At 44.7% G+C, this 24,517-nt stretch overlaps 1 protein-coding gene across 3 annotated transcripts in view; it reads left to right on the top strand.

Moving 5' to 3' along the window:
- PRRC2C (proline rich coiled-coil 2C) overlaps positions 1 to 24,517 on the top strand; it is a 1,522,187-nt gene that overhangs the window by 60,944 nt on the left and 1,436,726 nt on the right. The window contains exons 2-4 of one of the 3 annotated variants that reach the window (XM_078642853.1): positions 2,780 to 2,865; positions 11,643 to 11,807; positions 12,415 to 12,592. In XM_078642853.1, coding sequence (XP_078498979.1) covers positions 11,696 to 11,807; positions 12,415 to 12,592 — 290 coding nt within the window. In that variant the 5' untranslated portion in view covers positions 2,780 to 2,865; positions 11,643 to 11,695. Of the gene's footprint in view, positions 1 to 2,779; positions 2,917 to 11,642; positions 11,808 to 12,414; positions 12,593 to 24,517 lie in introns of those variants that run through there. The other 2 variants (XM_078642862.1, XM_078642844.1) reach the window with 2 other exon arrangements.

Below are 24,517 nucleotides of genomic sequence, written 5' to 3'. Positions count from 1 at the left end.
GGGGAGTGGGTCCAGGGTATGAGAGGAGGGTTTGAGCTTGGAGATGAGTACTTCTAGCTCGGTAACTGGGCTAAAATGAAGCCAGGATGCATTGTTTTCAGGCTGTGTGCTGGGGGGGGGGGGGGGGAGAGATCTTGGGGGGGGGTGACTGTGAGCGGGAGATGAGCAGGATCTGGAGGGGGCAAAGGATCTAGAGGGGGCAAAGGAGAGAAAAGCGGCAAGGGTGAGAGGACAATGAGGGTAGAGACACATTGCGGTGGGGTGGGAGTAGAAGCAAAGGATGTGTCAATCTTGGCAATTTTTTCTGAAAAGAAATTCGTAATTTCATCACAATTTTCGGTGGTAGCGGTCAACTTGGGGGTAGCAGATGCAGATTGTTTTTTGATAATGTTGAATAATTCCCTGGGTCTATTCTTGGCTCGATCAAGTTGAGCGCGGAAGGAGGACGCCTTTTCACTAAGGATGTGTTTTTTTGTAATTATTCCTATTGGATCTGAGGAGGGCGAGGTTAGAGGGCGAGGGGTGTTGTCTCCAAGAGCGCTCAGACATTCTAAGTGCACGCCTCTCATTGTTGAGTTCAGCATTAAACCAGGATTTGGAAGGGATGTATTTTTGCGGTTTTAATTTGGCTGGTGCATTTTGGTCAAGGACCTCGATGAATGTTTAGTTGTAGTGTTCAGTAATATCGTTAGCATTTTGTGAGGGAGGAGGAAGTTGAAGTTTAGCTTTAAGTTTAGACTCTAGTTCGCCTGGGGGAATAAGGTGAAGGTTTCTGGTTAATTACTTTAGCTTTAAGTTTAGACTCTAGTTCGCCTGGGGGAATAAGGTGAAGGTTTCTGGTTAATTACTTAAGTTTAGGGTTTTTGGGGGGATGGGAAGGTGTAAAGCTGTTGATCATGAAGAGGATGAGGTGATGGTCCGACCAATCAATGGGGACAATGTGCGAGAGGGAGGCTAAATCTTTACCAGTGATGATGGCAACTAGCGTAGCTCCTTTGTCGTGTGTAGGAGAATGGCACAGTTGGAGCAAGTCAGTAATGTTAAGGAGGTGATTGAGGGTTAAAACCGAGGGGTCATTATTATTATTCCAGTGAATATTGAAGTCTCAGAGGAAATTGTTATTGGAGTAGGAAATCGAGGCTTGGGAAAGTAGGTCAGACAGTTCATCTACAAAGGACATAGGGTCACCAGGGGGTAATAAATATTATGTAGCCGAATAGGCCCCCCCCGACCCACCCCCCCCCCCCCCCCCCCCCCCGAACTATAAGTTCAGCTACCAGGTATTCGGAAGTGGATTGATCGGAGTTCTTGACAATTGAGAGTGGGAGGTCATCTTTATAAATGATGGTTAGCCCCCCCCTGATTTTGTCAGGCCTATCTCTTCTGAGAATAGAGTAACCAAGAGGGGAGAGCATGTCAAGAATAGAAGAGGACTGAGCCTTGAGCCAGGTGTCCTTAAGAAAGGCGATGTCTATGGCTTCACTGAGGATAGTCTCCGAGATTTCAGTTGCATGACGTGCAGCCGATTGACAGTTGATGAGCATGCAGTTAAGGGGTTTGGGATTGATAGCAGGAGTAGTTTCAGAGTGGACAGTGGTGCGTTGCGGAGGAGGCCTAGGCGAGCGAGGGGAGATGGGGGTGCGGCTTATCCCCAGGATCACGTGGATAGTGGAGTGAGGAATAGGAGGATCTGTAGTCGCAGATGGTGGTGGAGGGGGCCTGGGCGAGCCAGCGGCGGTAGGGATGAGGTTTATCCCAGCGGCCGCCGGAAAAGTGGGAAGAGGTATGTGAGATTCACCAGTCAAAGGGTTTTCGGGTAGGAATTATTTAGGACCCCTGGGTCCAGGGAGGATGGGTGGGTAGGCGTAAAAGGAGGGATGGGAAGGCAGTTGCGGGGGGCCATTGTAGAGGATGTCATGAGGAGAGGTGCCTCTTTGAGGAGGGTGAGAAATGTTGGGAAGAGCGTCGCAGAATGAGATGGGATGGTTTGCAGGTTTAGTATCAGAGAGGGAGATCAAGTCTTACCTGAGGGATGAGAGTTCCAATGACAAGATAGAGAGGTGGAGTTCAATATTAAGAAGCGATTGAGATAAAAAGGAGGACGATACGGAGGAAAGGGGTTCTGTGGGGATGGGGGCTTGTTCCAAATTATCCAGGGAGAGAGGGATAGGCGGTGGGCTAGGAGGGAACCCATGAGGCGGGACGAGAGGGGTGTTTCCGATAAAAATTACAAAGCTATGCTCTTTGAAACAAACGTTAGCAAAATGTTCTGCAGTCATGGAATTATTCCTGTTCATTAGGCTGGAGTAGCAGTGCAAAAACAACGTATTTACATTCATCCATTGACAGTTCATGAAGTTCTGCATGCTCAAGGCTAACTACAATCAATGCAATATAATATCCTAATCGATCATCTAAATGAATGAATGCCACTAATACTCTAGTTAAAAAACAAGTTGGTTACATCTATTTTGATATCCAAACTAATGCTTGACTTGACAGCAGCACATCCGCATTCCTAGAGAATGGTGAAAGAAAGCCACCATTTTACAAACCTATTTATACACTTCTAGGATATTCATGTTAATTCTTTCCATGTGGTCTGACCCAGAAGGAGAAATACCTTTGATTCATATAAAATGTGCTTTAAAACTGTATTCTATGCTATGTGAGTGAAATTCTATTCACTCTGGTTTTGAATTATTTCAAAAGGAGTGTTTTTTATTTAATTTTTAGTAATGCAATTTTGAAAATCTTTTTTTTATTTGTTTTATTCCAGCTCCGTATAGTACCTGCAGTATCATCTTGTAGATCAGTGACTTATTGGTAGTGCTACACAAGTTTCTAGTAAGATGCATATTCAAGGTAATATGTAAAGGCTCCAGAATAATCAGACCAAAATATTTTTCAGAAAGGGTAATCTTGCTTTATTAATTGCCACAAGTATATCTTCATTAGTAAAACTAATATTTCTTTGAAGAATATTCGAATAAAAAAAATAGACTATTATCCAGTAAAACATTTTTTCCAAGTTATGAACCCATGTTTAGTTCAGATATTTAGTGACAACCTGAAGGGTGGACGTAAGCTGCCCTCGGATGAGAGGGTTTAACTAGTGTAGATATGTCTACATCATTTTCTTTGGGGTTTATTTGTTACTTTAATTGGGGGGGCTTTGACAACTGGTAAAATGGGACTAGAGAAGGTGAAATTGAAACGGTGGCGAAAGATGGGTCTTTTATCACTGAACAATTCTATTGTCCTTTTGGTGCTTTTAATGAATTAGTGTAATAGTTATGTTTGGCTGCATGGGCCTGGTTCTTGCAGTAGAGTGAAAATATATACACTGTTCTATGGGTTCTTGTTTGTAATTAAGACTCCCTCTTTCTGCCTATGTCTCTAATGTGCAAGCATCTAATTCAGAGGTGAGCCAAAGAGGTTTAGAAGAGGTGCCACAATGCCTCTTTTTTTTGGTAATAGACTTGTTAAGTTTGAGTTAAAATAGCAGCGGGCGTCAACATTGATAATACATTATGGTAGAAAGAATGAAAGAAAGCTGGTACCCTGTAAATTGCTTCTGAATGATTGGAAGATCTCCGTTATTCAGTGATTGAATTGCGAACACTCTTGTATAAACCATATTTGTAATTCCTAGATTAAACCCCCAAGTGCCCTAGAGCACTTCATGTAATAAGTTCTTTACACATCTTGCATTGCAGCAGAGAAGACAAGTAATTCTTTGGACATTAAGGTGATTTGCAAATGACTAAGGATTTTAGCCATCAAATAAAAACAATCAATTTTGATTAACTTCCTGAGTCAAGCAATATTGGAAATGCCACATATTAAAGAAATATCTTCAGAATGTGTTTAAAACTTTTCTATAGGAAAGGTTGAGGTCTTCAGCTCAAATGGGATCTCCGGATTTAACCAGTGTGGTGTACCAATGGATGAAAAGATGTTCCTCTTTTAATGATAAAACCAGTGACATGAATAGTATTTTCAAGTAGGATTTCTTTGCTTAGGCTATTTCTTGTCTTGGGCCTGGTCAGAAATGCAGGTACAAATTTGGAAGGGAAGGCACTTCTGCCAACTCGACAAACTCCCTCTGGTTTGGTCAAAGCAAAGGTCTGAGAGAATCTCTGCTCAACCCCTGGTAGCTATAGCACAAGCAGCCGGCAGTCACCAGAGAAGTGCATGGTAAAGTCCAGCAGTACCAACAATTTCTAAGTGAATGACACAACGCAATAAAATGACGGAATACATTTAGAAGAAATTAGCAAAAAGACACCAAGATCCTCAAAATAGGGTAGGTTAAGTGGAGATATGAATGTGTAATGTTTTCAGACAATAAGCACTCACACCAATGCCAAGCACTATGGAAGTGCAACAGTTTGCAGTGGAATCGGACCTAGGGGCAATTTCAAGCCGACCACAATGGAGATGTCGGATACCCCAAACAGGCTGTCTGGGTGAAAGGTTTTACCTTCAGACTTAGTCTCCAACTGCTGCTCCTTGAGGCAGGCTTCCGGGAACCAGGTCACTCTCCTGCCAGGCCTCCTGCAGGGTCTAGTCCCTTTTAGATAACTGACCGCTCTTGGTCTCGGACGTTGTTCTCCTTCTTGTATCCCTGAAGCAGGTAAACATGTGGCCAACCATTTGACCCCTGGAGAGCAGCTCCAGTCCCTAGGTGCCAGCAGTATTCCGGGGTCTTTGAATCCTAGTGTGAATCCTCTTCTTCCATCAAGAGTCACGAGTCATGAATTGCGATACTTCCTTTAGTAGGGCTGCCATAGTCGAATGAAGTCTACCCAGATCTGGAATTCTTAATTGGCGGTGGTAAAGGTTGCAGATTTCTCTTGTGCACTAGCCAGTATTTGGAGGAATGTCCACCCAATCCTGTTTTCTTGTAGACACCTCATTTTGCAGCAGTTCCTCTTTGCCTTACTCTAAAATTACACTAGAGCCTTTGTTTCATGATGGCTTGGCCCTGATATCACCAGGCAGCCATTTCTTGTGTTGCACACTACCCTACCTGATAGGAACAGGTCTGGTTCTCCCTCATAGTGTGGCTGGGGCCTGACCTTGTAGGAGGTTCTGGGGGATGAATATGAGAATACTCCCCTGTCATCTCCAACTCTAAGGTCTTTTTAAAGTTGCCCTTTGTTCTACCAACTCTAGCTGTCCATTGCTAGATAGATAATCGCTGTTAAGTAAAGAACAGTTAACACTCATTTACCTTCAATGGACCCAGAGGCAAGCCATTGTCCTACAAGTCAGTCGTTAACTTTCCCCGTCAAGGATGTGTGTTTCAGCGCTGCAGCTGTGATAGGTAGCAGGATTTAAGCCAGTTCTGTTTTGGGCACTGTGAAGTACATTTTTGCAAAGTTATATTTCTGCTTAAATTAAAAAAAAATTCTGATTTCACGAGATTTCATCCGATTAAAAAAAAATTGATAAGGATCTAAATTCAAACAGTGTTTCTAGCTCTTTCCTAAACCGAGGTGGATAAGGATTTGAATCCCACTTATACATGAAAGTTCTATCTTTGCTTACATAGTGAAATCGCTTTAGATTTTCTTTTCCTGTGAGGGCATGGTAACCATAATATGTAATGTGACCTTTTTGTATTAATGCCCTGCTCTGTGGGTTTGTTTACAAGGCATACATTGGGGGGGACGTATGAATTTATAAAAATAGGCTTTTCCTGCCATGTGTCGCTGTGGTGCATTTAAACTGCACCCAAGTCGAAGCACAGTGGTGTTCCGGCCAAAACCTATTTTGGTCATACATGTGAGTAATGTAAATAAACACTGCTGCCAATTTGACATTTAACTTTCCGTGCCATAGGTGCACTTAAGGTACCATTTACAGTGGACTTGTATGGAAGTTTAATAAGCCATATAGAGAGTTTCAATATACAGCTCGTTTTAAAGGGGAGCAGGGGTACTTTACTACGGTTTAGCCGTTGAGTTAAAAAGACAGCAGATCCAGACATGCAAAAAATGGGAGACCTTGACAAAAATGTGATCATTTGTTACAGTCCTTAATCAGAAAGTCGCCAGCTTAAACAGTCACCAACCCAGCTACCCCCTCATTTGGGCCTTGAATTCTACTGCAAACATTTGGGAAAGAGCCTTGGTGTGAAGACTGGTTTCTTAGGACATGAAATCAGTTGAGTGTTACTAAGCACAGTTGCGCCATTTGGACTTGTTCCCCATCGGACCCCAAGTTTAATAAACAAGTAATCAGTCAGTCAGTCAAATATCTTTATTCGGTTAGTTAAAACCATAAAAGCAATACACAATTCATTTTTAAAAATATAAACTATACAAATAGATTAAAATTGGCAATTAAACAAACTATACACATGTTGCAGTTCCTAAAATGATTCATTAAAAGGGGTTTTTTAAAAGAGGTTTTTTTGTTATTATTTTTTAAGAAGTTTGAATACAAAACAGGTTCACTATAAGAAAAGGTCCAGAAAAAGACAAGCGCCTCCATGTCCCAATGATCCTTATGCGATGTCCCAGAATAAAGTTGACGAAATGTCAACCAGGATGTATATTTGTCTGGGTGGGTCTTGTTTTATTTAATCGGGCAGCCGCCACCAAAAAACTGGCTACACCATATGTGACCTGCACAGAGTTCAACATTTGCAGGTGTAAAAGTGCAGGCCTTACTTGGACAAAATTAAGTTCCTTCAAAATGGGATATAAAAACTTTTTCCGGGGCTCCAGATAGTGTTCGCAAAACATCACAAAGTGGACTGTATCCTGATTTGAGAAGCTATCACAAGTGCAAGGTGGGGTATTTTCAAGGGTCCCCCACTTTATGTTAGAACCCAGCACTAGATGGATAAGATTGAACCTAAATCTCAATAAAAGAAAACGGTGGTATGGTTTGGTCACAAATTTTAGATAAGGTTCCATGGCTGAGGAGGTAGAAAGTTGATATATTGTTCTCACCATGGGTTTGTTGAGTTCAACCTCTTCCCTATCTAACTCCAGCAAATTCCGGAGATGCAACTTAACCCACCCTACATCTTCTTTCTTGAGGCCCTGTGGAGAAGAGTACATATCCGGGCGCCCTAGCTTCACGCATGCCGCTCTAACATACGCTAGCCAGGGAATACTGCCCGCTTTGTCCAGGGCCAAACAGTCTTTGAGAATGAGATGGTTCAACGTGATCTCCTCGTTTGTCCAGGTTTTCACCCAGCATAGCAGGGGGGCCATTTTTAGAAGGTCAGTAATGTGGCCCAAGCCGACTTCACTATGAATGGAATATGTAGGCGATGACTTTGGGAGTGACAACAAGGTTCGTATAAAATTTATTTTCTACAATTTGAATGCCTTGAGAGGGAGCATAGCCCCAGATATCAGCCCCATAGGATGCAATAGCCAGGCACTTGGATTTGTAGATACGGATCATGGCCTCCATGGGCCTAGAACCTAATTTTTTGGAAAAGCTCATGAGTCCTGTAGTAGATCTTGCAACTACGTTGGCCTTCAATTTTAGTTGAGGTCCCCAGGATCCTTTTTCATCAAAAGTGACGCCTAGATAGCAAAAAAAAGGTACCCTAGAGATTTGTAATTCGTTGCAACTAAAAGTTTTAATCTTCAGGCTTTTCCTACGTGTGCCCGTGACCATGACATGGGATTTTAGTGTATTGATCTTTAAATCTAAAGATTCCATGAATGATCCGAAATGGTCTAACAATTTTTGCAGGCCAATGCCTGTGCGGGCTATTAGGACGGCGTCATCCGCGTACAGGAGGACCGGGATAGGGGACCCTCCCATATGCGGGACGTCCATGGTGGCTAAATTGAGTGATTTACCCAGGGAGTTAATGTAGAGTGTGAATAGAAGAGGGGCCAGGATGCAACCCTGTCTGACCCCTCTCCCTGATCTAAATTTTTCAGTACATCTGCCTTCCCTTGTAACCCTAACGGAGGCAAACAAATTCTGGTGGAGGTCATGTAAAAAATTCACCAAAGTAGTGTCCAAACCCAAATCCCGCAAAATAAGCCAAAGTTTAGAGCGATTAACCAAATCAAAAGCGGAGGATAAGTCCATAAACCCTAGATATAAATGCCCCTCCTTCACCACGGTGTATTTACTAATTATGAGGTGGAGGTTTAAGCATTGGTTCATGGTCCCCCTGTGAGCTCTAAAACCATACTGAAGGTCAGAGAGGACCCCACTCCCATCAAGCCAATCCCCGAGTCTTTGTAAAATGACTCTGCCTAAGATTTTAACAGCAGAGTCAAGCAAGGAGATTGGCCTGTAGCAAGCCGGGTCCCCCCTGTTCCCCTTCTTAAAAATCGGAACAATTATAGAGGTGGACCAAGAAGGGGGAAAGCCTGCCGAAGGTATCGCATTAAAAACATTGGTCAATATTTTGGACCAGAATTTGGGATACTGCATGTAGAGATCAGCAGGTACCCCATCAGGTCCCGGTGCCTTATGTTTACTTGTGTCTTTAATGGCCTTTTCAACCTCACAAATGTTAAAATCCATGGTCATGATATTCCGCGAAGGGACACTAACTGACGGGAATGAAACCTCAGTTTCATAAATTTGTTTGAAATGATTAAGCCATCTTTCGTCTTCGATCACGCAATCCATGTCTGATTTCCCATCCTCAGTAAAGAAGGGCTGATTAATGATGGCCCAAAATTTCCTACTGTCTCAGTATATTTACGGACAGTAAACTCTCCCAGGCCTCCTCCTTAATCTGAGTCTTGCGTTTGGCAAGTGCAGATTTATAACCCTGCCGAAGACTTGCCACTAGAGTCCTGTCTCTGGGTCTCTGTTGGAGTGCTTTCAATAGGGCGTTATGTTTTTTTGAACATTCCCTATCGAACCATCTATGTAGATGCTTATTACCTTGCGGGCCATTCCTGGACTCCAAATTCTTGGAGATGCTTGAACATATCTCAGTGTAAGCGGCCACTACCTCAGACCCCAAGGAAGTAGGATCAAGGCAAACTGCCATCTTTGCCTCTGTTTCCTGGGCTAGTATTTGGAAGAAATTTTCGGGGACAATCTTCTCCCACTTAATCCTCCTCCCCTGCTCTTTAGAGTTGAGATCCCTTGGGGCTACCACCCCTGTTTCCCTCTCGGTCATGGAGCAATCCAGGTCCAAGGTCAGCAAAACAGGGTTGTGGTCGCTGAAGACAGCGGACACCACACAATATTCGCAAGCCCTAGCTAACACCCCTGGTGAAACAAAAATGTAATCAATGATGGTATTGGCATCTCTCCCAATGAATGTGGATGGTCTGATTTCATTTGTACCAAAACCCAATTCAAATAGATTTAAAGTGGCCAGAAAGCTCTCCAGCCCCTCCCCCTCCTTAAACAAGTAATCATTTCCTGCACTTGACATTCTTAGGATCTCCAGACTAACAGTTAGTAGCTCTGATTTTGGAATGCTGGACGGACTGAACATCCTGCCCAGGCTGCGAGTCTGGACTGCTTAGAGGAGACACTAGTGTATTCTGAGAAGTCTAGGACCGTCTCAGAACTAGAAAACATGATGTTGATGCCATTTTCTGATATTGTCTTTTTTCATTTGTCTACGGTGGGGCCTTAGCAAGTTATCCAACTCCAGTGCTTCATCCTTCTGCTCATGCACTTGCGTAAGAGGGTCCACCACATAAGTGTACAACTACAGTACATGATGAATTCCAGGTTCAGAAAAAGCCCCCCCCCCTCTTTCTTGGATGTTAACTTAAGATTTGAATTTCCGTCTGTTCAATGAGGTTGTAAATGAATGGCTCACTTTAAATCTGTTCCTTCCATTATGATTCGGTTCCCGCTATCATTAGCGAATTTCCCTAAGAGCAAGCCCAGTGACCAGTTCAGCAGTGCAAGACTTTGCTGGTGACATCAATGGTTGTAGATAAGTATGCCTGATCAAGAATTTAAGCAGGACCGAAGACAAAGCATCAGAGGGCCAGGTATTGAGCTTACGAGGTTCCTTGCACACAGCTATGCAATTATAGACTCATAAGTATAGTTACATCTCTCCACTGAGCAATACTGCAACAAACTCAAATGTAGTCTAAAAGGAAGGCATTGCAAAGCCCTAAATCTTTTCCTCAGTACTCTTTGTTCAAAGTCAAATGCAGTTTGAACTGGGAAACTTTAAAAACATACTGGCCACAAAAATAAAATGACTTAGTAACTGAATATGTTTATCAATATGTGCTAGGATGCGCATATTTATTCAGTCGTGGCTTAAATGTTGAATTTGTTTGGCCACAGCTCTCAGTTGCCTGAAATCCTTGTCTTGAGTTTGCTCCCACTTGTGTATATTTTATTTCCGGTTCAGCCTTACATTAAAATGCCATGTCAAGAAGGACAAAAAAAATAGTCCTCGTATTGCTATATATCTATATATATCTACATATATCTATATATATCTATATATATCTCTCTATCTATCTCTCTATCTATCTCTCTATCTATCTCTCTATCTATCTATCTCTCTATCTATCTCTCTCTTATCTCTTATCTCTTATCTCTTATCTCTTATCTCTTATCTCTTATCTCTTATCTCTTATCTCTTATCTCTTATCTCTTATCTCTTATCTCTTATCTCTTATCTCTTATCTCTTATCTCTTATCTCTTATCTCTTATCTCTTATCTCTTATCTCTTATCTCTTATCTCTTATCTCTTATCTCTTATCTCTTATCTCTTATCTCTTATCTCTTATCTCTTATCTCTTATCTCTTATCTCTTATCTCTTATCTCTTATCTCTTATCTCTTATCTCTTATCTCTTATCTCTTATCTCTTATCTCTTATCTCTTATCTCTTATCTCTTATCTCTTATCTCTTATCTCTTATCTCTTATCTCTTATCTCTTATCTCTTATCTCTTATCTCTTATCTCTTATCTCTTATCTCTTATCTCTTATCTCTTATCTCTTATCTCTTATCTCTTATCTCTTATCTCTTATCTCTTATCTCTTATCTCTTATCTCTTATCTCTTATCTCTTATCTCTTATCTCTTATCTCTTATCTCTTATCTCTTATCTCTTATCTCTTATCTCTTATCTCTTATCTCTTATCTCTTATCTCTTATCTCTTATCTCTTATCTCTTATCTCTCTTTGAAAAAGTTCATACCCAAGTACTCTGACCAATTATGGGGGGGGGAAGGATGTTTTTTTTAAAATTAATTTTCAAGGGGAATTGAATTTTGTCCTACATTGCAAATGCATCATATTATCTTCCCAAGGCCAAGCACCGGACTGCAACATGTAGAAAGGTGTGGGCACAATATGCCAAGTATTTCAGATGTTTCAATTGCCTTTTACTTTGTACATTTCTCTTTGTTGTGGTCTGAAAAGGATAATGTCAGGTTTATTCAGTGATACCCTAAATGTTATGTCTGTCATAACTGCATGCAACCCAATGGCTGAATGGTATTTTTTAAATTCTTGTGGAAAAATCTTTCATGACCAATAGCAAGTTTGCCTTGTCCAGTCACTATTTTCGTGAGTCTATCTTGTAAAGAACAAGTGTATAGCAATTTTTTAAGCACTATGGAGCCACGTCTTTTTTTTCCGTGCCCCCTCCCAGTCAATCGGTTGGGAATTACTTCATATGTGTTTGCTCTTTATGTGCAGGTGGTTGCGAAAGGAGAGGCGTGTGGTACCAGACTCGATGAATTTCCATCGAAATGTCGGAGAAGTCAGGCCAGACCACAAAAACAAAGGATGGGAAAAAATATGCAACACTCAGCCTTTTTAATACGTACAAGGGAAAATCATTGGAAACCCAGAAAAGCACAGGTAAGTGAAGTGCATTGGATAGTGAAATGGCATAGTTATCCTGTCATTTAGAAGTCGTTTCCTGATGCCGCTGCAAAATGCATATTCTTTCCTTTGTATTTGTAGAATAGTGCAGTTGGCATGATATGGTGAATCCTTTCTACTAGGGCAATATGCTGGGGCAATATGTCACATTGAGGGCAATCTCACATGAGGTTGTTTCATAAAACCTGGTTTTTCACTGCAAGAGGAGACGTAATCTAAAAACTACTGCTCCAAAAATATTCGGTTAAATGTTTACTCTAGAAAGCTGGAGCTTTCTGTGTTCATCTTCAATATTTTTCTGAGATTTCCTAGAATGCTTAACACTACCAACAACCCCAGTAGGGAGAACCTTTAGAATAGACTAGATTGTTTTATAAAATTGCTGCACTTATCCGTAGACAACCTTCCAAAATATCTTTAATTTACATTCTCCTGGCCTCATTTTCTTAAGTTTCATTTGATGGGCAGAAAAGCATAATCAGTCACTTAGAATATTTTGTAACCTGAAGAAAGTATGTTAGCCATCCAGTTGTAAGTTGCCGGTAGAAGTCATGTTAAGTTCCTCAATATTGTTTCTTTACAGTTGCCGCACGCCATGGGTTGCAGTCTTTGGGAAAAGTGGCTGTGTCACGACGCATGCCCCCGCCCGCAAACCTGCCCAGCATTAAAAAGGAGCACAAAGGCAATGATCCCAACGTGAGCATAGTCCCGAAAGACGGTTCAGGATGGGCATCCAAGCAAGACCAGCCTGAAGAGGAAACGTGAGTTACAAGCTGTTGGTGGGGGGCCGCTTATCCATGAGGTTTTTGTCTGTCATCAAAAACGTGCACATGCATTTTTTTAAAAACATTTTACGACGTGTCAAACCTTTATAATTAAATACTGTCCGAGCTTGTAGATATTTTCCTATTTTATTTATTAATCAATCCTTTTTTCCACAGTTGCATACATTATGCAGTTATTCTATTGTACATCAAATATGCAGACAGATATTCTTGTGACCCAATGAACTATTGTATCCACTCCAAGAAATCTATCTCATGGTCAAAAGTTTTAAAGGACAACAGCTGGAAGTGTCTACTCTAGGATTAGAGGAGAATTTGAACCGTAAACTCCAAATTTCCTTGTTAGCTGAATGTATAACGTTGATCACCAGGTTAGTGTAAGTAGTGGCGCCCTTCGTACTTTCTTAAGTTGCATCAGCACATCAACAAAGGGCCCTGTGAACCATCACAGTCCAGACATCTGGAAGTGCTACAATCTGTTCCCCCTGCTTAATTTCCAGTCTCCTCTAGACCTGGACGGGAAGACATTTTCAAATGTTCTTCCGTTGATGAGAGCAGGACTTCACCTACCAGTGGGGTTGGGGGGGGGGGTTGAGAATGGGGTGTTTGGGGGATGGCTCTTCTACAGTAAAAGAACTAAGGCCACTCTGACTGTCGAGACCTACATGATGGACTAGGGCAATCCAGGACTCCCAAGTTCACCCCATTCCCTGCTGCTCATGGGAAGCACATCATCATCCAGTTACAGGAACTTCTTCATTACCTTTACAGATAGAGAAGAGAGCCAGCACCGGACCAGTCCCTCCTCATATCTCATATTTACCTTCTTTATTCAGTGCCCAGTGGGGCCCCTAGACAGCTAGAATTTGGAACCTGCTGTGGGGTCCTGTCCCATCAGTTGGAGGCTGCAGTGATCCACCCCTGTAGATGCACTGCTTGATGCTTCTAACATCTGCTTTTGACAAATAGCAAAGCAAGCAGCCTTTAAAAGATTTGGTTGGTTGACTAGCACAAGCTTTTGTCTGGTGGTTCAATTGAGTATAGGATTTGCCTTTCATCAGCCAACATTTGTTCAGTAAACATGTGGATGACTGCTTGAAGGCACGCCCCTTATTGTATTTTGTATGTATCCACTGTTCTATTGATATATGCCCTGCTCTTGTAAAACGCTCTGATACCTCTGGGTCTAGCCAGCGCTATTCGAAACCTTTAAAATAAATATAGAGAGAGACCTGGACAGATCTCTAGAAGGGTACAAAGGAAACCAGACTATTGGTGCAGAAGGCAGTAGTACTGCCAGAAAAACACATTGCAACTTGGATCTTCGACTAAATTTAATTCCTACAGGCAGAGATATTATCTTCAGAATCGATCTGCTGTTCATTATGGGAGACCAGAGTCTGGAGTAAGACACCAGCGTAAACAGTGGGCCAGCAAACTCCCAAGTGATGGGATAGAAGCTGAAATACCAGACTTTCTGGGAAGCCTCCTTGAAAACCAGACCTGACTGGCCTATAGAGCAATCGGGCTGGTCGGACAGGTCAGTTTGTGGACATTTTTTAGGCTGCTTGTGAGCCTATTTTATAGTCTGCTGCCACAGGTTTACTTTTGATTTCCCTTATGTTGAAACACATTACAGAAATGTAAAATCCATGTAGTTTTCCAGGCAAAAAATGTTTACAGTGCGTCTTTACAATTTGCAAACATTGGGCTTTTATTTTGCTTTCTTGTTCACTGATGGGTCCTGCACTTTATTTTGTTGACTGGACGTATTTTCTGTCCTATTCAGATTGTCATTGAAAATCATCAAACTATTACAGATAGCAGGCACAAGAGACAGTACCAAAATCAAACAAGAAAACAGAGGACTAAGTGCCAGGATTACAGGACACAGTGGCAGATGCCTTAACCAGAAAACTGCAGAGAGTGGGAACTGGTACTAACTGCTGCAGCATAGGGCATGTAGTTTTGGTTCACAGAGCTATGGGATTTGACTACATTTGGGGGCCATAATCCTGGTACTACAGAATTTCTGTTCTAATCTTATTCGTACCTTCCTTCTAGCAAAATGTTTCCAAGCCGGTGTCTGTGGGGCAATGGCAGACAAACTCAAAATGGTGGTAGGAGCATGTTAGAAAGGCGACCCCGGGGGAGGCAGAAGATGTCTGACTGACCACCCCTAGGTCCACCTCTCCGTTAAGAAGTAGCCGAGCGTTACTGAGAGGCCTCCTGGGTGAGGGCCCTCTCCTAGGATTGCACAGCAGAGTAACCACACACTACAAATGGACACCACACCAGAGGTCGAGTTCGTAAGCTTTATCAGGAAATAAAGGTTGCTGGTTCTCAGCGATATGTACAAGCAGACCGAGGGGTCTGTAAAGTCTCGCAAGAGGGGATCAGGGTAGCGGGACAGTCTCGGTTGGGGTGTAGGAAGGGGTACCTTGTGCACAGCTCTCAATCCTCGAGCCGGGGGTTCCGAGAGGTTGAGCCGCGGCCGCGCCAGCAGGCTCTTAAGATGGTTCGGCAAAGGTGGGCCGCGGCAGCGCCAGCAGGCTCCCAAGATGGTTCGGCAAAGGTGGGCCGCGGCAGCGCCAGCAGGCTCCAAAGATGGTTCGGCAAAGGTGGGCCGCGGCAGCGCCAGCAGGCTCTCAAGATGGTCCGGCAAAGGTGGGCCGCGGCAGCGCCAGCAGGCTCTCAAGAGGGTTCGGCAAAGGTGGGCCGCGGCAGCGCCAGCAGGCTCCCAAGATGGTTCGGCAAAGGTGGGCCGCGGCAGCGCCAGCAGGCCCTCAAGGTCTCGTGAGGTTCCAGGAAAAATGAGTTCTTCTGGGGTCGGCCGTGACAGCGTCAGCAGGGCTTTCCAGTCCAGGATACAACTGACGTCCTAATCCAGGGCTGGCCCAGATATAGGACTGGAGTCCTTTGATGTCCGGACCCTCGCGCCTGGGGGTCAGAGGGGCCGGGATGATGGTGTCCAGACACCCAGCAGGGGGGTGGGGCCAGCGCCCAGGGAGGCCGGAGGGGCGATCGAAACCAGGCGTCCGGGGACGGCTGGAGGGCCATCGAAACACCCTTTTCTCCGGGATCTGTCGAGTGGCCACTCGACCACCTGGGTGGATCTTGGTGCCTCGATGGCTGGGCTGTGCTGAGGCCTGGGCCGGGGCCGAGGCCACGTGGTCGTGACGTGGTGGGCCCAAGATGGAGTCGGGCGCGGCCTCGTGCTTAGGTCGTGAGGGGCCCACGCTGGAGCCAGGTCGGTAGTGGGGGTCCGGGATGGTGGCCGGACCAGCAATGTTGGGGCGTGCAGTGTCGGGCCAAAGGGCTGCCCGATGCTGGGTGGGGGGGCCGATGTCGTCCTGGGCCCGCCATGCGGGAGGGGTAGGACCACGCCATGAGGCCGGGTCCAACAGAGCACTTAACAAAGGACCTTTATAGTCTATACATAAAATGTCTCTTCGATGCTCTGAGACTAATTACATATTATTGATAAAATCAACAAAATACATCAGTGAAAATCAAGCCTTTTTCAATAAAGCTAACCTAAAACTTGACCAGAACAAAGTTACTCAGTCTACAAATCAGGCATTCTACCCAAGGTATCAAATTTGAACAATTCATTTGATAACCGGTTTCCCTCAGCTATCTATGGCTTCTGAAAGAGCACTTCATTCTTTGGACCTTAAACAATTTATAAAGTTTTGTATTGATTTAAAAAAGAAAAGGACTTCCGCAAGTCTTATTTGTTTGTTTAATGTGAAAACTCAAATCCGAGCACAGCATAATGGATCATAGCTCTTTTCTCCTGCCATGTCAAAGATTGGTGCCCTTTCTGCCACAGAGTAGGGGCGCAGTCAAAAAGAAGTATGAGTGTCACAACTGCACTCTTGCTGGAGTGTCCCTCCTGAGCATATGTAAAGCAGTAACTTAATCTTCCTTCCTCACCTTTGCTAAACAACTGCAGCGGGACAGGCACTGCTGCGCATCCTATTTAGTTAAAGTAAGCTTAATTTCCACCTGTGCCCAGGGCCACTGGAATTATGTGATTCTGCAGCCGCTTTTTTCTCGCATAATTGGGGATTTGTCGCACAATTAATCTGCTGCATGTTCCCCAAAAGAATTCTACTTAAAACGTTTAATAAGTTACTAAAAGTTTGGCGACTTGTTTACACACCGTGGAAGGCCCTTCGCAAAGGTAAACTTGGCATCTTACATTTGCCTATTTCAGGTTTTTGTTTGTTAAACTGATAAGGATGAAGTGAAATCCTGGCCCAGGCAGTTACTTTGTGTAAAAATGACAAAATAATGAAGTAATAGTGTCAAAACGTGTCCCATATTATTATGCTGCATAATTTGTCTTTTTTTGATGCATAATTTAGACAACACTGCTGCATGATTTTGTGCTCCTCTGCCACACTTTTCAAGTGGCCCTGCCAGTCTCCATATAATATATTGCCTTCTTAATCATTATTCTAGCATGTGAATTTATGAAAGAGCCATTGCTGTTGAAAAAAGTATTTACTTTTAACTTTGGTTCTCCAGTATCTCTCGTAGATTCTCATCCAGGGGATACTCATCAATAGAAATAATCTATGAATAATCCCCGCCCATGTGCAGGATCCCGGAGCATATATATATATATATATATATATATATATATATATATATATATATATATATATATATATGTATGTGTGTGTGTGTGTGTGTGTGTGTACATGCAGCCTAACATATTTCCAAAATGGCAAAGATGCTGAAATTACATAGGTTTGCATAGCAGCACCTATACTCTCCCAACCCCTAAGGAAGAAAGAGCCGTAAACAGTTGCCATCCAACAGTGCTTTATTGCCATGGAAAAGCCTGTAATTGCAGTCAATTGCCAGTAGGCTGCAGCAGAGTATAAAGAAACACAGACACCTTGCCTTAAAGGCATTAGAGTAGGGGTACTGTGCCTTTAAGAGCTGTAGACGGCCCCCTTCTCCCATGATGCACAACAGGTGGCAGTTAGGTCAGTTCTTTTTTCCGGCTCCTTCTGAGAGTATCCTGGAGCTTGAGTTCTTCAGTTTTTTGACTAAAACTGGTTTTTGAAGATAATGTTTAAGAAAATTTGACGTTTTCTGGTTTCTAAAGGCTTCTGATACTGTTTTTGTGGACTTCCACTGATTTTTTTTCCTCCCAGTCAGAATGTCAGCTTTATTCAGGAAGTGTCCTTCCTGTGACAAGAAAATGGCACTGGCAGATCCACACTCTGAGTGTATTGTGTGCCTTCCATCCGCACACAATCCTGACCAGTGCCACCATTGTCAGAAGTTCTCCAGGCGAACCTTGCGCGACAGAACGGATAAAACTCCATGCTATGCTGGAAAAGGACAAGAGTCATCAGGTGGGTGGCCATGGAGGCCCCAGGATATAGTCTTCCAGCAAGCATGGCCAAATACAGCGACGTTCCACTTCTCCTGACCCCAGGAAGAAGAGGGGGAGAAGAGATGTTCGAGGCATGTGGGCTGCTAAATTCATATCTTATGCATAGATCGCCGCCTAGTGTTGGGTCCGGATGATTGCACATTGTTGTCCTGGAAGAGTCTTCGAAGTATCACGAGATAGGTGGCGCCTCCCCTGGACTACAGTGCGCATGGGCATCGACTCCATCCCCAGATTGTTTTTTTCCACCATTGGGTTCGGATGTGGTTTCGACGTCTCCGTGTCGGAACAGACAACAACTTTGTTCTTAAGGCCAAAAGGCCTTCGTTACCTGCGTCGGTATTGTTTGCGTACGGTCTCGAGCGTCGTCCGACTCTGAGCCGGACATCTACGGAGTCAAGTAACTCTTCGATCGAGGCCCTCTCGTCGCAGCAAGACCCGACTAACTTAACATGGAGCGGAGCCCGTTCAAGTTCTGCCCCGTCTGTGGATCCAAATATCCACATATCGATGTGCATCCGGTCTATAATAAATGCCTATCACCGGACCACAACGACGAAAACTGCATGGCCTGCTCTAAGTTCAGGTCCAAGAAGACGCTCTAGCATCGGCGCGCGGCGCGCCTCGAGGCCCAGCGAGCGGCGCCGGCACCCGACGACATATTCGACGACCCCGCGGAAGAAGGCAGCAGCCATCATCTCCAGATTTCACCACCGTCGACGGAGGTCCAGGCCGATCCCGAGGAACATGTCGAAGGACAGGGCCACGACCTTGAATACGTCGAGGAGGTAGGGGACGACGAAGAAGTTTATGGGGCCGCGGAAGATAGCTCAGAGGAAGAGCTATGCCCCGAAGTCTACATTATTCAGGCTCAGGTCACGGGATCGCCACTCGGCCTTACCCACGACCCTGACCCTGCACCGCTATCCCCGGCCCCGCCTTCTGGCCCGGCCACGGACACTCAAGCGGAGCCGCCATCTCAGATATCGAAACCGAAACCAAAACCTTCGGATCCGACGGCACCAAAGATGGCCGACGTCCAGCCAAAACCGAAACCTTCGGAATCGACCAAACCTAAAATGGCCGACGTCCAACAAAAAGTATCAAAGCCTGCTCCTTCATCGGCTCCGTCACCCTCAGGCCCACCGAAGTCGAAGAAGGCTGTCGAGTCGACAGCGTCGCAAAAGGTGCGGAAGGAACCATCCTCTAAGAAGGCCGTCCATCAAGTGTCAAGCACAGTTGTTCCGGCACGGACATCTAAGTCTGTTGACACGCCTTCGGACGCTCTTACGGCACCGTCAAGTAAACGCGCAGTCGAATCAAAGTCTACTAAAAGCCACGACCCGAAGGCCACAGGCACTACGGCAGCAACGGCGTCGGCGCCAAAGACTCCAACGGAGCCGCGACACGTTGCAGCCGAAGATTCGTCAAGGCAAAGGTGTCCTTAAACATGCCCCGGAGATCTTTAAGGAACCTACCAGGGCAAGAGTGGTGAACCCACGTATCGAGAAAAAATACAGGCCAGCACCTGGAGATCCTGCCTATATTCGGGGACAGTTGCCTCTGGACTCGTTGGTGGTAGCCAATGCCCGCAAGAGGGCAAACTCCCAAACGACGGGTGAAGCTCCTCCCCCAGACAAGGAGTCGAAAGTGCTTGAGGCATCCGGCAAAAGGGTGGCTGCGCAAGCTGCCAATGTATGGCGTATAGCAAACACACAGGCACTATTGGCACGATACGATAGGGTGCATTACGACACCCTAGAACAGCTCCTTCAACACCTACCTGATGAGTTTAAGGAAGCAGCTGAAATGCTCATACAAGAGGGAAAGCTTATCTCAAACGCTGCAATAAAGTGTGCACTTGATGTGGCAGATACAGCGGCTAGGGGAATTAACACTAGCGTCATGTTAAGGCGACAAGCTTGGCTTCGTATATCAGGATTTAAGCCTGACATTCAAACTACAATCCTCAACCAGCCCGTCAATCCTGACAGACTGTTTGGTCCAGATGTAGACACCACCCTTGAAAAGATTAAAAAGGACAACGAGACTGCTAAGTCCATGGGGGCGCTTCAGTCACAACAATTCAGGGGAAGCACTTTTCGTCGCTCAGGAGCACGTGGTGTTACCAGAGGACACTTGGGTCAACAAACACAATTCACAAAGGGTGGTGCGCAATCCTCGTACCCCAAGCAGGGTAGAGGGGGTTACAGAGGTAACAGTGCCAAGGGCAGAGGCAGAGGGAACAACAACTCCCGTTCCTCTGCCGCCAACAAACAGTGACTCTCTGTCACTGCCCCCCGACCATACAACACCTGTCGGGGGGAGACTCCAGCAGTTCCTGCCAGTCTGGACGTCCATCACCACAGACGGGTGGGTGAGAAAACGTATCCAGTACGGTTACTGTTTGGAGTTAACATCCACTCCTCACAACATTCCCCCAAGACACCGTCCTATGTCGGCAGAGCACTTGCACTTATTGCAGCAGGAAGTACTGGTGATGCTGCAAAAAGGGGCAATCGAGCTCGTACCAGTGGAAGAGGAAGGCACAGGGGTCTATTCCCTGTACTTCCTCATCCCAAAAAAGGACGGATCCCTCAGACCTATTCTGGATCTACGCCCCCTCAACATGTACATACTGTCAGAACACTTTCACATGCTGACACTGCAACAAATTCTTCCCCTGCTCAATCAAGGGGACTTCCTAGCAACCTTGGACCTCAAGGATGCTTATTTCCACATCCCACAGAAAATACCTCAGGTTCACCATTCAAAACAGGCACTATCAGTTCAAAGTCCTACCCTTCGGGGTGACTACTGCCCCCAGAGTGTTTACAAAGTGTCTGGCGACAGTGGCGGCGCACCTCAGGAGACAGAACATACATGTCTAACCGTACCTAGACGACTGGCTTGTTCAAGCAAAGTCGGAACAACAGTGCGCCGCAGACATGTCCCACACTATTCAACTCCTTCACAGCCTGGGGTTCTTGCTAAACTACCCGAAGTCGCACCTTCAACCAAACCATGTGCGGCAGTATCTGGGCGCGACAAACACCCTGACTGCTATGGCTCAGCCAAACCCAGTCAGAATCAACAGCATTCAGTCGCTGATCCAAAAGTTCAGACCGCAACACTCCCTGCCAGCGAGAGTGTTCATGCAGTTGATAGGCATGATGGCCTCCTGCATCTTCATAGTCCCGCACGCGAGGTTGCACATGCGCCCGCTCCAAGAATGCTTGGCAAATCAGTGGACACAGGCTCGGGGACAGCTGACAGACCTAGTGTTGGTGACCGGTTGGGCATACAACTCTCTGCATTGGTGGAATCCACACAACCTTCGCAAGGGACGACCGTTCCAAGAGCCAGTGCCACAGATAATCCTAACAACGGACGCATCTCTCCAAGGGTGGGGAGCTCATGTGCTCCACTACACTGTGCAGGGACTGTGGTCCACCCAGCAGCAGAAGTTGCACATCAACTACCTGGAATTGATGGCAATCTTCATGGCGATAAAGTCCTTCAAAGTACATTTGTGCAACAAAGTCGTGTTGATCCGGACGGACAACATGACAGCCATGTACTACATCCAAAAGCAGGGAGGTACTCACTCACCACAGCTGTCTCATCTGGCTCAGAGCATGTGGAAGTGGGCCATTCAGAGGAACATTCTCAGCAGATACAGCCATCAAATGCACGAGTGGGAGATGCATCCATCAGTACTCCACCCGTACTTCCAGCAGTGGGGTCATCCGGAGATAGACCTGTTTGCCACAAGGGAAAACGCAAAATGCCAAAGCTTTGCTGCCAGGTTCCCTCACCCGGAATCGCAAGGGAATGCGATATGGATGAACTGGTCAGGCAAATTTTGCGTACGCTTTTCCCCCAGCGCCTCTCATTCCGCTGGTGGCAAGAAAGCTAAAGCAACACTCGATGACTCTCATCCTGGTTGCTCCAACATGGGCACGCCAACCATGGTACACAACGTTTCTACAACTTTCCGTGGTATCGCATCAACGGCTGCATCTCACATTCGGGCTCTTGACGCAGAACCATGGCGACATTCAGCATCCAGATCCGCGACAGCTCAATCTGGCGATCTGGCTCCTGAAGTCTTAGAATTTGGCTACCTCAACCTGCCTCCAGAATGCATGGACATCATCCGGGAGGCAAGGAAGCCCACGACCAGAGCTTGCTATGCAGCAAAATGGAAGCGGTTTGTCATGTACTGTACAGACAACAATATCAACCCGCTAGATGCATCCATTCCTAACATCTGCTATTTGTTACATCTTTACAAATGCAATCTAGCGTACGCTTCCATTCGGATACATTTATCCGCCATAGCGGCTTATCTCCAGAATAGGCAACACCTCTGTTTTCAGGGTGCCTGCCATTACAGCCTTCCTAGAAGGACTGAAGTGAGTCATTCCTCCAAGAACACCACCAGCTCCAGTGTGGAACCTCAATGTGGTCCTCACTAGGCTGATGGGCCCACCTTTTGAGCCACTGCACTCCTGCGAAATTCAGTTTCTCACATGGAAAGTGGCTTTTCTCATTGCTATCACATCGCTCAAACGTGTTAGTGAGCTGCAGGCGCTCACAATCCAAGAGCCATTCATCCAGATACATTCCAACAGGGTAGTGCTCCGCACTAACCCCATATTCCTTCCTAAGGTGGTGTCACAGTTTCATATCAACCAAACTATTGACCTGCCTGCATTCTTCCAAAACCCACAAACAGTAGCAGAAAGAATGCTTCATACATTAGACGTTAGGAGGGCGTTAATGTACTACATTGACAGAACACAACACTTTAGAAAGACACAACAACTTTTTGTTGCCTTCTCAGCACAGCACAAAGGCAACCCCATTTCCACAGCAGGAATAGCCAGATGGATTGTTTTTTTTTTTTTTTTTGTTTTTTTTTGTAGTAGTAAAAGTTTATTTTGGAAAATTAAAATATACATTCGATTAAAACAATCATTAATATGCAGTTTTTTTTTGTTGTTTTTTTTTAAACTTTATTGTCAAGAAGGCAGATAAGGCATTCACAGTAACATCATTTGTTTGTAGTTTCATATCATTACTTAGTGTAACCCAAAATCGGGATAAGTCTCAGCACGGGTCAGCGTTTGTGCCAATTATATTAGTACGGATGAGAAGGAAATACATGCTATCGAGCTGCATACATTCTTATTCAGTCAGTCAGAATATCTTTATTCGACTTTTTACAAGTCATACAAAGAACAAATAATAATGGAAACAATTACATTACAATGCAATACATACTATACATCTATCTACATTTTACAAAAAGAAGGTCCAGTTAAACAAAGAAAGATTTTAAACCTGGATGGAATAATTTATACAAATCCTGCACAAAAGACATCCTAAAAAGCTAATAATTTTAAGGTAAAATTTGACCGACAGATTTCGCCCTCATTGCAGCTACCAAAAAGTTTGCCATGCAAAAAGTAATATGTGTGTTAGGTAGAAGTTGTAAAAAGAGCAAAGCTGGTCTTACTTGAACGAAACCAGCTTTTTTCAAAATAGGGAGCAAATATTTCTTTCTCTGCTCGTGGTACAAACTACAAAACATGACAAAGTGCAGGGTATCCTGCACCGAAAAGTTATCACAGCAGCACGGTGGGGCCAGCTCAGGCTTCTGCCAGCTCTTGAAAGAACCCAAATAAAAATGTATCAAATTAAATCGAAACTTTGTTAATAAAAACCTATGGTATGGGAATGTGACAAAGCTCAAGTAAGGGGCGAGTGAGGATGTACAAACCAAAAGGTTATGGGACCTTACCGCAGGTTTCAGCAATTCGTATTCCTCCCGCCGTGCTTCTTGCCTGTCCCTAAATAATTTTTTAATAATAACTATGTCCTGTCTCCTAATTTTTTCCGGGGATGAAAAAAGTTCTGGGCGACCAAGATCTGCAAAAGTTTTCGCTACATAAGCCAGCCATGGGATGCTGTTATGTTTATCCAAGGATACGACGTCATGCATAATTTTGTGGTTCAAAGGTAGGTCTTCGTTTGTCCACATTTTCAGCCACAAAGTCAGCGGTGCGAGGCTCAGGGTATCAGACAGATAGGGCAAGCCCACCTCTTTATGGATCGAATATGTTGGGGTGGATTGCGGAACTGAGAGCAGAGATCTAATGAATCTATTTTCTGCTCTCTGAATTGGGTCGAGATTTACATACCCCCACAGCTGGGAACCGTAAGCCGCTATGGCCACCGGTTTACTCTTGTAGATTTTCACGAGAGCTTGCATGGGCCTAGCCCCTAACTTCCCGGCAAAGCCCAATACCGCTGAGGAAGATCTTATTACAGCCAGCCTTTTTGCTCTTATCTGAGGGCCCCAAGATCCTTTCTGGTCAAACATTACCCCCAAATATGGGAATGTGGTTACATTGGTGACGGGAACTCCCCTACAAAAAAATGTTTTATGTCTTTTTTTGTTACACTCACATCCCATT

This window comes from Lissotriton helveticus, chromosome 1_1, assembly GCF_964261635.1.
Source record: "Lissotriton helveticus chromosome 1_1, aLisHel1.1, whole genome shotgun sequence".
In the NCBI taxonomy this organism is placed as follows: domain Eukaryota; kingdom Metazoa; phylum Chordata; class Amphibia; order Caudata; family Salamandridae; genus Lissotriton; species Lissotriton helveticus.
Note: the sequence above shows the minus strand (reverse complement) of the source record. Positions and strands in the feature narration are given on the sequence as shown.